The 18162-nt window shown below is 34.9% G+C and overlaps 2 protein-coding genes across 2 annotated transcripts; both read left to right on the top strand.

The window, feature by feature from the left end:
* Positions 1–7176: 7176 nt before the first annotated feature.
* On the top strand, positions 7177–12899 carry LOC145093979 (protein CHROMATIN REMODELING 24-like). Its single transcript, XM_079032232.1, has 24 exons — positions 7177–7323; positions 7480–7554; positions 7706–7840; positions 8101–8229; positions 8324–9051; positions 9136–9266; positions 9355–9409; positions 9503–9622; positions 9702–9809; positions 9915–9970; positions 10032–10122; positions 10241–10378; positions 10478–10555; positions 10652–10861; positions 10968–11039; positions 11122–11202; positions 11271–11389; positions 11465–11576; positions 11680–11748; positions 11839–11933; positions 12010–12135; positions 12238–12303; positions 12386–12521; positions 12609–12899. Exons 1-24 carry the CDS (start codon positions 7191–7193, stop codon positions 12762–12764), a joined length of 3219 nt encoding a protein of 1072 aa, XP_078888358.1. The 5' UTR covers positions 7177–7190; the 3' UTR covers positions 12765–12899.
* A 2258-nt stretch (positions 12900–15157) lies between these two features.
* LOC145093978 (pentatricopeptide repeat-containing protein At2g13420, mitochondrial-like) lies at positions 15158–17363 on the top strand. Its single transcript, XM_079032231.1, has one exon. The coding sequence runs from the start codon at positions 15573–15575 to the stop codon at positions 17166–17168; it is 1596 nt and encodes a 531-aa protein (XP_078888357.1). The 5' UTR covers positions 15158–15572; the 3' UTR covers positions 17169–17363.
* The last annotated feature ends 799 nt before the right edge of the window (positions 17364–18162 follow it).

The raw sequence follows: 18162 nt of genomic DNA, 5'->3' as shown, positions 1-18162 counted from the left end.
CTCCTTAATCCCCAAAATTGAAACACAAAATATTATTCCTGAAAATTCGGATGTTACAGACGACGCGCGTGGTGGATTCGATATGGTTCATCATTGATCGATTGACCAAGAGCGTGCATTTCATCCCGATTCAGGAGAGTATTTTGGCGGAGAAACTAGCCGATATACATTAGGGAGGTTGTGTCACGACATGGGGTGTCGGTTTCAGTGGTTTCAGACAGGGATCTCTAGTTTACTTCCAGGTTCTGGAAGAGATTTCAATAGGAGTTGGGTACTCGTTTGCATTTCAGCATAGCTTTCCACCCACAGACTGATGGACAGAGTGAGCAAACTATCCAGACCTTGGAAGATATGCTTTGGGGATGTGTATTGTATTTTGGTGGGAGTTGGGATATGTATCTCCCTTTGGTAGAGTTTTCATATAAAAACAATTATCACGCCATCATTGATCGACCTCCTTTTGAGATGCTCTATGGGAGGAAGTGCAGGACCCTGATATGTTGGGGTGAGGTCGGTCAGTGAATCATGAGGAGTACTAAGGTGGTACTCAAGACAACAGAGTTGATACAGCAGGTTCGGGGTAGACTTCAGAAAACACAGAGTCGACAGAAGAGTTATGTCGACAAGCGACGATCAAGTTGGGGACATGGTGCTCCTAAAGGTGTCGCCTTGGAAAGGTGTCATCCAATTCAGGAAAAGGGGCAAGTTGGGCCCCAGGTATATCCGTGCTTTCAGGGTTTTGGCCCGAGTGGGCATGGTTGCTTATCGCTTGGATCTACCTAAGGAGCTTAGTCAGATCCATAGCATGTTTCACGTCTCCCATCTGCGGCAATGTTTGGTTGATGATTCCATGGTGGTTCCATTGGAGGATATTTAGGTGGACGATCGCCTGAATTATATTGAGATACCGATTGCCATCCTTCACAGGAAAACAAAGACTCTGCGGAACAAGACGTTGGATCTGTTAAAGGTGTAATGGCAGCACTGTAAGGGTTCAGAATGGACGTGGGAGCCTGAGGTCAAAATGAGGGAGCATTATTCGGAGTTGTTTGCAGCGACAGACTTCGAGGATGAAGTCTGATTCAAGTGGGGGATAATTGTAACATTTGCATTTTAGGTATTCATCTTTTGCCCTCAAACTTAAAGTTTTTTGCATTTGGGTCCCTGGTCGTGCGTTGGGCGTACTGGGCCGAAATGTTGGTCGCGGAGGCATCCACGTATGCTGGCGTATGTGGATGTACGTTGGGCGTACAACCACCTGGGACAAACCCTAATTTTTTTAGGGTTTGAGCCCTATTTAAACACCTTAAGTTGCTCTTGTACCTTCATATGACCAACCTCCACTTCTCTAAACCCTGAGAACGAAACCCTAATTGCCAATTGAGTGTTTTAAGCTTAAAAGTGACCTTTGAGGGTGTTTTTGGTGATCTTGAAGGAATAAGAGCTCTTGGAAGTTGCATTGGTGTAGTTGAAGCTTGTGGATCCAGAACCATCACCAACTTGGAAAGCTTTTGGAGGTATAAAGCTCTTAACTTGATGGCTCTTTATGGTAGATCTAGTTTAGGGTCTGATTTTGTGCATTTTATGGCCCCTTAAGTCATGCCTGGGAGTATTAGCTACTCCAAAAGTTAGGGATGGTATATCTTAACATTTATGAGGTTCCTTGTGCATAAAAATGATAGCTTGATGGGTTTAGCTCAGCCATGCAGGGTTGATGTCCTTTTAATGGAGTTAGAATGCTAGATTTGGACTTTGGGGTGTTTTTAGCCATGCAGAGGCTTAAAGTCTCCAACTTTATGGTTTAAGACCTTGCTATGAGGTTGTTCTGAGGGTTGGTCATTAAGTTATTAAGTGGTTAAAACCTTGGGTTAAGATTTGGGTTCATACGAGTACGTTGGGCATACTAGATGCGAGCCCCGATTCCGGATTAGCCACGTACGCCGGATGTACGAGCCAGGTACGCCAAACGTACGTTAGCAAGTGGACTATTGGAGTTTTTGGGCTCGGATTTAGTTGGGCTTTGCTTTGTTGGGTTTGGACCTTAGACTTTTTATGGTATTATATCATTTCTGGATTTAGGCCCCATATTGGACTTTGGATAACCTTTAGGAAATTAGGCCACTGTTAGGTTTTGTAACAGCCCAAAAATCCTGGTAAAATCTTACATTTTTGAAAATGGAAGTACAATAATAATTTGTTCCCAAAAATCCATTACACCATATTGTATCAAATATCAGAGCATCAAGACAGATAAATGCGGAAAATGTTGGAGACTGAATACTACGCTATCAAGTCGGGCCCTTCCTTTTTGTACTGGAAGTACCTGAAACACCCAAATAAATTGTACGCAAAAGCTTAGTGAGTTTCCCAAAATATCACACTACATACAACCACATAATATCACATAACAAAAATAGTTGCCATAGGCTACCCCCATAGTCTTAAGTGTCAGGGGCTCCCCCTGGTCTTAACCTGGAATGCCACAGGCTACCCTTATGGTCTGATATCCAAATGTCATGGGCTCCCCCATGGTCTTAACATGGAATGCCACGGGCTCACCCCATGGTCTGATATCCAAGTTCCATGGGCTACCCCCATGACACTTCACACAAACAGACAAGCACATAAAAACTATCCATCCTCTGGTCAAATGATGGGCCGACATTGGTGCCTTCGACCCATTGATATGGTGAGAGAACTAACCTCAGACTACTGATAAAATATTCCTCGGCTGCTGGTCTGGGAATCTCACACTAAATAAACACGATTTATCCTAATTAGAGTTTAATCATGAATCCAAGACATAGGCCTAACTCTTAAGTCCAAACTCCTCAAATAAGGCCCAAAAGTCTTTTCTCCCATAATAGGCCTAACATCCAAGGCCTAAATCAATAATGGGCCACAAGGCCCAAAAGGCCCAATCATGCCATCAATGGCCCAATAACAAGTTCAGAGGCCCACTACATTAGAAGATCCCGGCCCAAGGTTAACTAGAGCCCAAAAGGCTCAAAAGTCTGTTGAAGGCCCAAAGTCCACTGGGAGCGTACGCCCAACGTACCTCTTCAATACACTTAACATACTAAGTTCATGGGTTGTACGCACAACGTACAATCTAGTACGCCCAACGTACAAGCTGCTTTGCACAAAATCCATTACGTGCTTAATGCATGAAGACATCTTTGCCCAAATCCCAAATCTTGGTCAGTTTAAAGGTCCTAAGGCATAAAGTTGGCAACTTTATGCCTTTGCTTGCCATATGTGAACCCAACACCCTATTTTATCCATTAAGATTCTCTTTCTAAGATCTTAACTCATGCATGGAGCCATAGTAAACATCAAGTTAGCATTTTTATGCTTAAACCAAGCCAAAGAACCTCATATCTAACCTTCCTAACCTGTAGAGTCGCTCGAACTCATAAGAGAGGATTCATGGACTCAAAAGTGGACTTCTACAAAACCCTAACTCAACTAGCAAAAAGGATTAGCAAGGTATAAGCTTTTTACCTTCAAAATCTCTCCAAGATGCTCTAGATGTAGGATCCAAAAGCTCTTCCTACGTTCAAGGCTTGAACACCACCTTCCCATTCTTGCAAACCCACTAAAATGGCCACCAAAATCACTTTTAAGCTCAAAACTCACACTCTTTTGCAAATATAGGGTTTAAGGACGGAAAGAGGCAGTGGAGGTTGTTTAGGGTTTGGTCCAAATGACATAAGTGTGTTTAAATAGTGGTTCATGGTCAAAAAATTAGGGTTTTGACTCCAGCCACGTACGCCCCAATACACCCCACATATGTGCGATCATGCCATCCTACTACGCTAAGCGTACACATAGGTACACACAACGTATGTAGGGACTTCATTTGCTAAAATAAATTCATTCCAATGGTCAAGTGCAATTACCTGCATTTCGGATGTTACAGGCTTTTAGTGCCATTGGGTTGGGCCGCGAATTGTTGGGCCAAGTGAGGAAAGGGTAAAATGGTCTTTTACCCTGGGTGTTAGACAAGTAAATTAGATTCCCAGTTATGGTTTATATCCTAATTATTAATTGGGGTTTTATTTGATTGGTTAGTGCGTGGTTTTTCCAGTCCAACAACACGAACATTTATCTGATTTTTCAACAGTTTGAAGTGATTCTCCTCATAGTGTTTGGCAGGTCAAAGGCACCAATGTCGATCCATGGGTTATGGTTATATGTATGCTAGTTGTTTGTGTGACCTTGCATGCATGTATGTATTGTATGTATACCAGGCGGGGGCTGATGGGTGTGATGGGCGGGGCCCATCACATGATACAAACTGTTGTGATATCGCTCTTCAGGGAATTGGTCTTTTATTGACGAGTTGGTCTTGGATGTTTTCCTGAGAACACAACACAGATGGGTCGTTAGAGGAAGACCGGGGGCTCTCCCGGGACGTGACTCTGACGATCAAGTTAGCTTATGTTTCCGAGAGAGATTTAGGTAAAATTGCGTAGGGAAGAAGATGATCCACTTCCTTTGGTAGGAAGGGATCATTTTATACCTGTTGCTAACGGAATGGCGAATTCTCCCCATGTGGGAGTGAGATGTGTCACTTTCCTACCGGGGGAAGTATGCCACGCCGTCTAACAGCTTGGTGACGTCAGTTCTGGGCATTACCGGCCTCTTTGTCATGACCTGATTGGTCATGAGAGAATTAGAGGATTTCAAGGAATATTCTTCCTTTTGGGGGAAGATAAGTTGTCATCCCGACGCTGGCCTGTCCGGGCTAAGACCGAGACCCGAACAAGATCCTGGCGAGATAACGTCCTGTTAGTGCTTTCCGTCAGGTTTAACGTGGTCGCATATGGTGACGTTAACACAAACATATTTGTTTAGAGCGGGGCCCAATAGATGTCAGGCATGGCATATTACATGTTTGATATGTATGGTATGATGTATTTTGGGGGAACTCGCTAAGCTTTGTGCTTACAATTTTAAGTTTATGTTTCAGGTACTTCCGGATCGAAGAGGAAGAGCTTAGGGTGATCGCATTGCGCACACCATGATTTCCGCCTTATTTGACGTTAATGTATTGGGATGATTGATTCACATACTCTGATTTTTCCTTTATGGTTTTATGAACATGTTTGGTTGATGGTTTTATTATTATGAAAACGAAATGTTTGGTTTTAAATTTTGGGATGTTACACAAATGGTCCATTGAGTTCCAAGTACCCCATTTAACTCAAATGATCTATGCAAATGCTCCAAATGTCAAGTCACATTTAACAACCATCATTAACCATTAAGTCACATAAGATGCATTTACTTGACCCATCAAGACTTCATAATAAATTATGACATTTATTGATCATTAAACTTTTCTAAACACATTTAAGTGCTTAATGTGACCAATGACTCACTAGTGTTCCTTATATCATCCTAAACATTTCAATCCACTAATTTATGATATATATATGCAATTCAATCCATTCTAATACATCTTAACTTCACGATACGATTACAATTCATTTTTTTTCTAAACTTTCCAATTTGCCCGTGGGGCTAACAATCCTTATAACCATTTATAGATTAAGTGATTTCTCATGTGTTTATATCTAATTCAATATCAAGTATCATATAATGATTATAAACATCATATACATCATAAAACATCAATAAACTATTTGTAGAAGCTTGTAAATCACTACATATTCCTACATTCATATCCTAATCTGTCGATTCTCCCATTACTTTGAGTTTGTGCATTCCTTGAAGGATTATTACATCAAACTACTTTAACGGTCGTAGAATCGTTTAGGAAATAATTTGACAACATTTAGACTGTCATTGGAATTTAGGTTTTGTAGTGAGATTAACACTCAAACACCAAACCTATCAGAATAATGATAGATTTGAGTTTAAAGCCACATCAACCATCATATAAGTGTTAGAAAACAAAACCCTTACGCTCAAATGATCATGAAATCATATTTGGTTTCCAGCACATGATTATAATTCGAATTCATTGTGAATCAGGGAAGAAATTATAGCCTGAAACACTAAATTCTTAACGTTCTTTACACAAATTGAGTTAAATTTGCATGGAGTCAATTTTAGAGGGTTTTTCTACAAGAAATCTCCATCTTTAGGCCTCTCTATTTCCTCCCAGTCAATTCCATTAGCTTAAATGGAGAGGATGATGCATCTAATAAGCTAAGTTTTCACTATGTACCCTCTAATTCTCAAAGATTGACAATATTGGTCCTAACATCCAACTAGTGGGACTTAACTTTGAAAGTTAACTCATTTAGTCCCTCTCCATCTATTGCATGACTTAAATGGTCTAAAGTCGCTCAAGTGAGTCAACTACACTTTTAGTGTCTTTACATAATTAGTCTCAAACTTCCAAAAGTTGTAATTTCAATATCGATTCTTTTAATTCTTTTTGTATTAATTTAAAATGTTAAAATTTTGTTATTTAAGTTATTTTATTATTCATTTATTTCCTAATTAGTTAAACAAAAAATTATAGCCATAAATTTTGGTTGTTACATGTACAAAGGTAGTGATCCGTACACAATAATTTTTAGTCATACATAATAATTTGTGCTTTATGAAGTTGTACAGTACAAACATATAAAACACAAATTGTTATATATGACTAAAAATTGTTCTGTACGAATCATCACCCCATGTACAATAGTAAAACAATTTCAAATGTTTGCACTTATTTGTTTGTTCATTTTTAGGGGTATTGTCTTTTTAATGTTCTAAAACACATTTCATTTTTTTCGTTAGGTTACCTTTTAAAAAAAACTCAAGATCATAATTTTTACCCCATTTCTTCCTTTTCATTTCTTTTCATTTCTTGAATAATAAAAACTTGAGAACTTTAAGAACATTGCGTAAAAATTAAATGAAAAAGCTTTTCAATATGTACAAAACGATACCACAAAAGACCACTTTAAATAAAAAATTGGACTACATATATAATACACAAAAAAAAAAAAAAAAAAAAATCACAATGAATTCTCTACCTATATCGACATTTAATGTTCATAAATATATATATTTTTTCTTTGCTTTGATCATTCATCAATTTTATAAAATGTTATCCATGATAAGTTTTTGTTGAACAAGGTAATTTTTTTAGAATGGTAAAATTCAAAAACCTAAGCGGGAAAAGAGTATTTAAACAATCAAAGGATCTCCTTCCTAAACTCATGAAGCACCACACAGAGAAGAGAGAGATGGCTGATGCATCCTCCAAGAAGAAACCCATGGGTTTGAATCAGCTTCACAATCGCTTCCTCACCCCTTCTCATTCAAAAGCTTCTCCTTACGATTTCCTATCTGGTATGTATATGTAATATGTACTTCATCTTTTCCATCATAACCATCACCCTAAACACCTGATTTTGACCTCTTTATGGCACTTTCTGTGTGGCTTTCGTGTTGCGATTAAGATTGCTAGTTCTTCTTATTTACTTTTCGAGTTCGATATTGCTACAGAAATGAAGAATCGGGAGCGACAGGAGGATTTCGATGCCCCTTCTTTTAATATCACCGACTTCGATTCTCCTTCTGGTAATACTATTTATGCCTCTTGAATCCATCTGATAAGCTGTATATCTAGATTTCTAGATGATTTTGTAAGCAGGAATTTGAAAATTCTTAAACCCTAATTTGACACCTGATTGCTTATTTGGGCTTCTTACTTTCTGAAATGCATCAACAGACACCCCACCAAAGGTCATGAACGATGATGAAAATTCGTATGTGGAACAAGCGGATGATGGTAAAAATAGCGCCTTCCATGATGAATCCCTAAACCCTAAACTTGACATCACAGGGTCTGGTTCGTCTTCTTCTGGTACTTCTCTATCTCTTGAATTCCACCCATCTATTGCATTATCTTTTATGTATTTAGTTATTGTAGTGTTTCTCCGAACAGTTTACAGTGCTTGAGACATCTTAGTATACTTATTGTCTTATTGAGTTATTTCACTTTGCTTGCTGGATGTGTTCTAACAAAAGATATGAATTACATGATTTGAGAAGAACAACTGTATAATTCTACATGAGTTCATTAGAAATACATGCAATCTTTTAATGTCTTATACTATCCTGTAGCTGTTTCAAGTGGGGCAGAGAAAATATCTATAAATGAAGATGAATTCCCAACTTCCAAACGATGTGAAAATAATGTCTCTCTTGATGAACCTGATAGTTCCCTTGTGGATGACCTTACTTCTGAACATGGTAATCCATTGTCTTTCTAGTTTCTATACCTTGTAATTCATGAAACATGAACATTTTGTTTTTAGGTCTTTTAGTGTATTTTTTGTAATAACAGATTCAGGAAAGCATCAAAAAGTTAAAATCCAAGGACGCAGGAGGCTCTGCAAAGTTGTGGTGAAAGATGATGAAGAAGAAGATGACAAATATCATGATGTTGAATCAGACTTTCCAGCTGAATTTTCTGAATTTGATTCACCTGTTCCTGTAAACAACACTGAAAACAAACATGATAGTGGTGATGAAATTAGAGATATTTTAAGCAATCTAAGCTCAAGGCTTGAGATTCTATCAATTGATAAAGGAAGACGCCCCACTAAACATCTTCAAAGCTCCTCTAGTTTTGTAAAAAATGAAAAAATTAATCAACAGAAGCCAGTTGAAATCTCTAGTGCCACTTCAAATGATATTAGTAAAAAAACTTACTGTCCACCACCTATCAGAAAAGATTATCACAGTGGCATACATGTAAAAAATGAGAAATATGAGGTCATAGGTGATGATGATGATGATTGTGTGGTTACAAGTGGTCATAAGTTTGTCCAAAAGGTGGAAAGCAAGCATGAGAAGGTGTATACATTGAATGATGACACAAATGAAACTATTTCAGGAGTTGAAGGGGCGTTTTCTCTTAGTAATCCTAAATTCAATTTTTCATTACCTAGTAAGATTGCAACAATGCTATACCCTCATCAACGTGAAGGTTTGAAGTGGCTTTGGTCTCTACATTGTAAGGGCAAAGGTGGTATTTTGGGAGATGACATGGGCCTTGGGAAAACCATGCAGGTTTTGACATGTGTAATTGTGTTATCTTTTTTATAAACATGTAGAATGACATTAACATTAACTTCAATCTTTCATGTCATTTAGATTTGTGGCTTTTTGGCTGGACTTTTTCATTCAAATTTGATAAAAAGGGTATTGGTTGTTGCTCCTAAAACACTATTACCTCATTGGATGAAAGAATTAGGGGTAGTTGGTCTTTCAGGAAAGACAAGAGAGTAAGTTTATATAAATAACTTATGCATTTTTTAGTCATCATTTGGTTATGTTTATAAAGATGGTTGATTTCTTTCCTATATGTTTCAGATTCTTTGGTGCTTGTTCAAAAGCTCGACAATATGAGCTCCAGTATATACTCCAGGTATTCTTTGTCTCTTTCATTTGATCTTTTTAACTCAAAGGTTGCTATATAAAAATATTTATTTGATACATATTGATGCTCTTTGTTTTGTAGGATAAGGGTGTTCTTCTAACAACTTATGATATTGTTCGCAATAATGTTAAATCTTTATCTGGTGATTATGATGAAATGGAGGAGGATGCTGTTACTTGGGATTACATGGTTCTTGATGAGGTATGTTTTGGTTACAGATTTTGCTTCATTTCATAAGAATTCTGAAAACATTTTTGTTATATTGAACATTAATATTCAGGGGCATCTCATAAAGAATCCTAGCACACAAAGGGCAAAAAGTTTGCTTGCAATACCATGTGGTCATCGTATAATAATAAGTGGCACTCCACTTCAAAATAACCTAAAAGTATGCATCTTTATATTATTTCATTTTGAATTTGAATTATACAATAATTTTATACTTTTATTGTTTTAAAAGCCACTTTATTGATCCTCTTGTTGTATAATTCAGGAACTTTGGGCTTTGTTTAACTTCTGTTGTCCAGAGCTTTTGGGAGATAAGAAATGGTAAGATTTCATTTTCCTCTTCTTATTATGTTTTTTTTATACTTATATTTCCTTTTTTCAGTTTTAAGGAAAAATATGAGTCAGCAATCCTACGTGGAAATGACAAAAATGCATCTGATAGAGATAAGCGCATTGGTTCAGCTGTTGCACAGGTTATTAGTTATATTTCCCTGAATAACAAAATAGTTGATAAATATTAAGACAATAACCTTTTGTGATGATTAAAACTATATAAAAAAAAAACTAACATTTATTCAATCTTACAAACAGGATTTAAGAAATTGCATTCAGCCCTATTTTCTCAGGCGTTTAAAAAGCGAGGTGTTTTGTGATAATGATGCTACAAACACAGCCAAGCTTTCTAAAAAGAATGAGATTATTGTTTGGTTAAGATTATCCAAATGTCAGGTACTTACATTACATTAATTGTTTTTATATTCTTTATTTTATATATCAACACAAGTTCAAAAAAATCCACTTACATTCTTTTTATCTTTTTATTTACAGAGACAACTATACGAAGCCTTTTTGAACAGTGAGATTGTTCTTTCAGCATTTGATGGTTCACCTTTGGCTGCTCTCACGGTATGAGAAGGGCATTCTTGTCTTTTTGCACAGATGAAAGATAAAAGAATTCATTTCTTTAAGTGAAAGTTAATGATTATGATTTACATTTAACAGATATTGAAAAAGATATGTGATCATCCATTGTTATTAACAAAAAGAGCTGCTGAAGATCTTCTAGAAGGAATGGAAACAGGGCTAAATGAGGAAGAACAAGGAATTGCTGAAAAATTAGCAATGCATATAGCAGATGCTGCAGAGGAATATGACATTGGGGAAACTCATGACAAACTTTCTTGCAAGATCTTCTTTATTATGTCTTTACTGGTTACAATATTACATAAATACCCTTATACTTTTTTTTTGTTGTTGTTTAAAAGATATGAGAAAATCAAATAAAACTAAACTTATTTTTTTTAATCATCTATTACAGGAAAAACTGATTCCAGAAGGTCATAATGTTCTTATCTTTTCACAGACTCGCAAAATGCTTAATCTAATTCAGGTTTACTTTTTTTTTTGTTTTTTTTTTACAAATAGTCCTTTTTAATCACACTTTTTTAATTTATAATTTTACCTTTTTTTAGGACACTCTTGATGTGAGAGGCTACAAGTTCTTGAGGATCGATGGTACAACCAAAGCCAGTGACAGATTAAAGATTGTTGATGTTAGTGACTTTTTTATTTTATTATAAAAAAAACATGAGTTTTATTAATAATTTATTAATAATAACAGGATTTTCAAGAGGGTATTGGAGCTCCAATATTTCTTTTAACTTCTCAAGTTGGTGGTTTGGGGCTTACCTTAACAAAAGCAGATCGGGTCATAGTAGTTGATCCAGCTTGGAATCCAAGGTTGCCTTTTTTTTTTTTTTTAACAAATATTTTTTTTTTTATAAATATTCTGAAACTAAATATTTTTTTTTGTAGTACTGATAATCAAAGTGTTGATCGTGCATATCGAATTGGACAAAAGAAAGATGTAATTGTATATCGTTTGATGACTTGTGGTACAGTTGAGGAAAAGATTTACAGAAAACAGGTTAAAAACATGATTTTATCTTCAAGGGCGTTTATGTCTTTTTACACCCAATAGTTTTTCTCTTTTCATATTTGATTTTTTTTAATAAAAATTTATGATGCAGATATACAAAGGGGGTTTATTCAGAAGTGCTACTGAACACAAAGAACAAATTCGTTATTTCAGTCAACAAGTGAGTATTTTGTTATTATTATTATTTTTTTTTTCTCGATTAATAAATTATGGAAAATGATATTTATTTGTTTGTGTTTTGTTATTTCAGGATCTTAGGGAGCTTTTCAGTATCCCAAAACAGGGTTTTGATGTTTCTTTAACTCAACAACAGTTGCATGAAGAGCATGATTGTGAACACAAAATGTTTGTACTTTGTAATTCATTTCAAATATGTTTTTTTTTTCTTTTTAAAATGTCCATTTTTTTTGTTTGTTTATAGGGATGCATCTCTTAAAGATCACACAAAGTTTTTGGAGTCTCTTGGTATAGCTGGAATTAGTAACCACAGTTTGCTTTTCTCAAAAACTGCTCCAGTCCCTGTTGTGCAAGATGAAGAGCTAACAAGGTGATATATCTATCCTTTTTTTTTTTTTTTTTTTTTGCCCTTCAAGGGCATTTTAGTAATTTCACATTATGAATCTAATGAGCTCTCTAAATTGTTTTTTAGGATTCGCCAATCAACTTATGTGGGAAACTCATCTTCTTACAACTCACGTGAACCAAACATGGATGCGTATGTCTTCTTAAAATCTCAATCTTTCTTTTTACCTAAAAAAAGATATATTTTTTTATTTTATTTTAAATTTCATTTATAGGGGAGCTCAATTTGCTATCAATCCAAAGGATGTGATGGTGAAAAGGAAGAATGTCTCCCCTTCTGTTTCCAACAAACTAACAGAATCAGAAATCAAAGACCAAATCAAACGGCTATCGAATGTTTTTGCAAACAGGGTAATGACTATTTTACCCTTACATTTAAAAAAACAAATGTTGGAGTATGTAAAGGTGTTGTGATATTTGTTTGTGTGATTGATTCAGGCAATGGTGGAAAGGTTATCAGATAAAGGGGAGAAGATAAGGAAACAAATTTCTGAGTTGAATTCAGAGCTTGCAAAGCTTCGTGGTGAAACAGAAACCATTGATTTGGATTTGGATGATGTTGTTGATGATTTCAACAGGGTCATGAATGTTTAAAAAATGATTTTAATGAAATTGTTGCGAAAATTAATCGCTATTTTTGAAGTTTTGTCATGAATCATTTTGTGTTTGATTCATGTTCCACTGTACAAAATTGGGGTTATGGTGCTGTCAAGATCATGGTTTAATTGATCTTTTTATGTATGGTAATATTTAGGGGTGTTCAAAACCAGATATTCGGATATCCGAAAATTTCGGATACGGATTCGGATATTAAACCGGATATCCGAATTTCTTTAATTTTAAATAAATATCCACATCTGAACATCTGATTCGTAAAATCACCGCAACTCTTAAAATTAATAATAGCAATTATGTTAAATTTTGCGACATAGATGGATATCGATAGCAACAATTAAATATATGTAGCATTTACTTAATAGTTTTTGATTATAAGCCAACTAACTAGGATTATAACAAACAAATATATAACGATTGTAAATGGAAATGTTTGTAATAAAAGTTTGGAAAGAATGGTCACGAAAAAGTTGAAAATGGTGGGGAACATTAGTCTATTAAGTATGTCAATGTTTCTAATTTCTCATTTTAAAATATTAAAAAATAAAGAAAATCTTTTTTTTTTTCGGATATCGGATATCCGAAATATCCGAAACTTTATAAATTCATTATCCGTATCCGAATCCGAAAAATCGGATATCCGAAAATCCGGATATCCGAAATTTCAGATACAGATATTTTTGAACACCCCTAGTAATATTGAAGGCTTTTGTTTTATGTAGTTATGCAATTATGCTTGTTTACAAATGGATTTGTATCTCTTGTTAGTTGTTTATATTTTGTTTTTTGGCTATCTTTTTAACTAGTTTTCCACTTATCTTTCAAAAATCATTTATATTCAAACATGTTATATTAACTTTTATAATTACTTTTACATCAATACATGATGACTTGTATAATTAAATGGGTCGTGTTTAGGTAGCTTTATTTTTATCTGCGACCTGTCAATCCGAATACAACATGACTGTCATCCTTTATCTCTATTGTCACATCAATAATCATTTTATCTATTTTATCACACACACACACACACACACACACACACATATATATATATATATATATAATATTAAATATTAATATTTACTTAATAATAAATAAACATAAATTTAATTATTTGTAATTAAAATACTATTTTTAAATATAAAATAACAAAATAATAATAAATTTTAATTTTTATTTATATTATTAAATATTTAAACAAAAATGTTATAAAAACATGTATCACATATCGAATGTTACAATATTAGTCCTCATTTTGTTCGTCTCCAAATCCTCACTGTACGACATCCTATTTTACAGAGGTAGTATAATGATAACTATTTCATATAATTTGACTGTGAAATATTATACTGATAACTTATCTATGGTACACACACCTAAATATTTGAGCATTTAGTTTAGAATGTATAAACATATATAGAAATACAATCCACACTCGTTTAATTCCATAATATGGATCCAAAGAGCCTCAATTTAATCCACTTTTAAAAAAATTCTCTAAAGAGTTATCTTATATCCCTGCTGATAATACTCAAGACACAAATCCTCATACGCTAGTATATAATAATCCAATGATGAATCCTAGTTTTCAAAAGCCTTCTAGTATCGGTTTTGGTCCACTAAATTTTCAAATGCCGTTTTACCCACATAAACAAAATTTTCAACCACATCTAATGCAAGAGAAACCAAACAATAGTAAAAAAAACTACGCAAACAAGAAGAAATAGTTGATAGACGACGCAAATGCCGTTTTACCCATATAAACAAAATTTTCAACCACATCTAATGCAAGAGAAACCAAACAATAGTAAAAAAACTACGTAAACAAGAAGGAATAGTTAATAGACGACGCAAGATGAAATATTGTTGTATAGCTCATGGCTTAACATAGGCAAATACACAACAATCGGTATTGATCAACATAGATCAAACTTCTGGCGTTGTTTAGCTGAATATTACGATATGTATCATAATAATATACCTAAGCGGAGAGGAATAGTCAGACGCTTCCAAATCATTGGAGCAGCTGAATCATGCAATTCTAAGTTTGTTGGGTAATAACAAATTCAACATAGACGTCAAAGTGAGTTAAATGAAGAAGACAAAAAATAAAATAAGGCTCTAGCATTATATATTTCATTAGAGGGGTTCCTACTTCATTTTTTTCATATTGGGAAACTTTCTTTTTTGCTATGAAAATAGGTTTTGAAGATCACCGCAATAAAAAAAAAGATTCGATTTTTTTTTCTCTATACATTTTTTTATTTCAGCAATAATATGAACTTTACAAAAGCAAAATCGGACATCAGAAAACTGACAGTTATTTATGAAAAAAATAATATTTTATTATTTTTTAGCGATTTCAGTAACAAATTAAAACATAACTTGCTGCGCGAATAAACCTCACCCTCGCTCCGCCGACCGCTGCCGTTGTTCTCATTTCCCGTCGGTATTTCTTCGTTCACTGTCATTGTTTTCCATTAATTTACATAAATTTGTTTCATCACTTCATGAATTCCATAGATTTTACATCCCTAAATTAACGAATTAAGTAGGCTTATCAAATGATTCGAAGTAACACAACTCTCGATCAAACTTGGAACTTCTTTTCTAGGGTTTACCATTGTCTGTAGCTGTTTGGTATTCCAATTTCGGTCATATACGGAGACACAGTCAGCTTATGATGCGAAAAGAGTAGAGTCGCCATGAAAATTGTAGCTCATTGATGTTTTCTTCATTCTTCTAATTGAATAGCTTCGCTTGTTTGTTATATTCCAAATTCCAATGGCACTGCGTTTCAGCCACTCTCGAATTACGTCCAGTTTGTTCCAATTCCGCTCAATTTCTTCATTCCATTCCCCCACTTTTGAACCCAAAGAAGTTATACCAGAAAGTGTGTCAAAACCTACACTTGTTTCACTCGAACCATCAAATGATGCTGATTTAATTTCTCAAATGCTCATCCAACACCATAACCCATTCCACACCATGGAATCCTCTCTACAACTCAACGGAATCAAGATTTCCCCAATTCTTGTCCACCAAACCCTAATTCGTCTCAAAAACATCTCCAAGATCGCCTTAGCTTTCTTCTCATGGGCTAAAGAGCAATCCCACTACTCCCACGACTCCCATTCTTACAACCTCATGATTGACATATTGGGTAAAGTTAGACAATTCGATGTTGCTTGGCAATTGATCATAGAAATGGATCAAAATGGTGTAAACCCAACTTCCACCACTTTCTATGTCCTGATCCGGAGGCTTATATCCGCGGGTCTAACCCGTCAAGCTATCCGTGCATTTGATGATATGGGTTGTTTTGTGGTAAACGATACTGAAGAAGAAGAACAACAACCCATTCATGACTTCTATTTTCTTTTTGATACCCTTTGTAAATATGGCTACCCGAAAGTTGCTACAGAGATGTTCAACAAATGGAAAAACTGGAGATTTGAACCTGATGCAAAGATTTACACGATTCTGATATATGGGTGGTGTAAAATGAACAAACCCAAGATGGCTGATAAGTTTTTTAAAGAGATGGTGAGTAATGGAATCGAACCTAATGTTGTTACTTACAATGTTTTGTTAAATGGAATATGTCGGAAGTCAAGTTTACACCCTGAAGATCGATTCATAAGGACAATTCAAGCTGCAGAGAACCTGCTCGATGAAATGCCACAAAGAGGTGTTGACCCTGATGTTACTAGCTATTCAATTATCCTACATGTTTATAGCCGTGCACATAAGCCAGATCTCACACTTCAAAAGTTAAAGATCATGAAAGATAAAGGGATTCATCCAACTTTAGCAACCTACACATCTGTTGTAAAGTGTCTTTGTTCATGTGGGCATCTTGAAGACGCTGAGATTTTGCTTGATGAAATGGTGTCCAATGGGGTTACGCCATCTGGCATGACGTATAATTGTTTCTTTAAGGAATATAGAGGTAGGAAAGATATTGATGGTGCTTTGAGATTGTACAAGAAAATTAAAAAAGATAGTGTTTTTTTACACGATACACATACGTATAACATACTTATGGGGATGTTTATGGATTTGAATCGTTTTGATCTTGTGAAAGAGATTTGGGATGATATGAAAGGTAGTGTTTGTGGGCCCGATTTGGATTCATACACGTTGTTGGTTCATGGATTGTGTGAAAAGGAAAAGTGGAGAGATGCGTGTGAGTATTTTGTTGAAATGATTGAAAAAGGGATTTTGCCACAAAAGGTTACGTTTGAGACGTTGTATAAAGGGTTGATACAGTCGGATATGTTGAGGACATGGAGGAGATTGAAGAAAAAACTTGATGATGAGTCGATTTCTTTTTCTTTAGAATTTGAAAAGTATCATGTTAAACCTTATAAAAGATGAAAGTATGTTGCTATGATGTATAATTGAGATTAGGGTTATCGATTTCATGTAAAGTTTTCTATACTTAGAGATCTTGAAAGGGTTGTAGATGTGCATTTATGCAACATCGTTTCACCCTTTTCTTGATTTATGTGATAACTAGACAGATGCCCGTGCTTTGACCAAATAAAATTATATAGTTAAACTTTTGGCAAATATATGTTATTGAAAATAAGGGCTAATTTGGCGCTGATTGGACTTCTTCCAACATGGCGGCTGACTCATCCTTTAAAACGTAACGGATTGAAGAAGAAACAGAGCTAGCGATATTCGGACTCGAGTTGATAAACAATCAATCCAAGCGCCTTACCATTAGGCCGAAACTCATTATATGAATACAAGTCAGACTTTTTATATATAATGTGTAACATTGATAATTACTAATATTATTACTTTGGTTATTTTGATTTTGCTTATTTCTATTATATATATTTATGAATGTGTGTGGTGTGTGTATATAGATATAATTATAAAGATAAAAAATACTTTTTAAAGGTATAAATATATTTTAAAGGTATGTATAGGTTTAAAAACATATTTATATATTTGAAAGCATATATATATTTTAAAAACATATTTATACATTTAAAAGCGGGAAAATTTGTGAAACGACCAAAAAAGTGGGGGTGTTTGAAAAAAATAACCATGAAATGACATTTTCATTAAATGACCAAACATTTTCGTAAAGAGGGGCTCCGCAGAAGGGTTTTCTCTCCGAGGAAGTGATGTGTCCCCACATAAAAAAAAACAAAAAAAGAAACTGCATTGTGGATTCGAAAAGCTTTGCTGTGGAAGAAGAAGAAATGAACGGGAAGAAATAGACTCTCAATCGATCGAAAAGCTTTGTCGACGAACTCGAAATCGTTTGATTTTAATCATTGTGATCTTCTTCTTCTTCTTCTTCTTCTTCTTTTGCGAAAAACTAAAAAATTGAGGGTTTATTCAAAAGCATTTA

Source organism: Lactuca serriola, chromosome 3 (genome assembly GCF_051521515.1).
Source record: "Lactuca serriola cultivar US96UC23 chromosome 3, Lser_US96UC23_V15, whole genome shotgun sequence".
NCBI classification, from domain to species: domain Eukaryota; kingdom Viridiplantae; phylum Streptophyta; class Magnoliopsida; order Asterales; family Asteraceae; genus Lactuca; species Lactuca serriola.
This window is presented reverse-complemented; position numbering and strand designations above follow the sequence as displayed.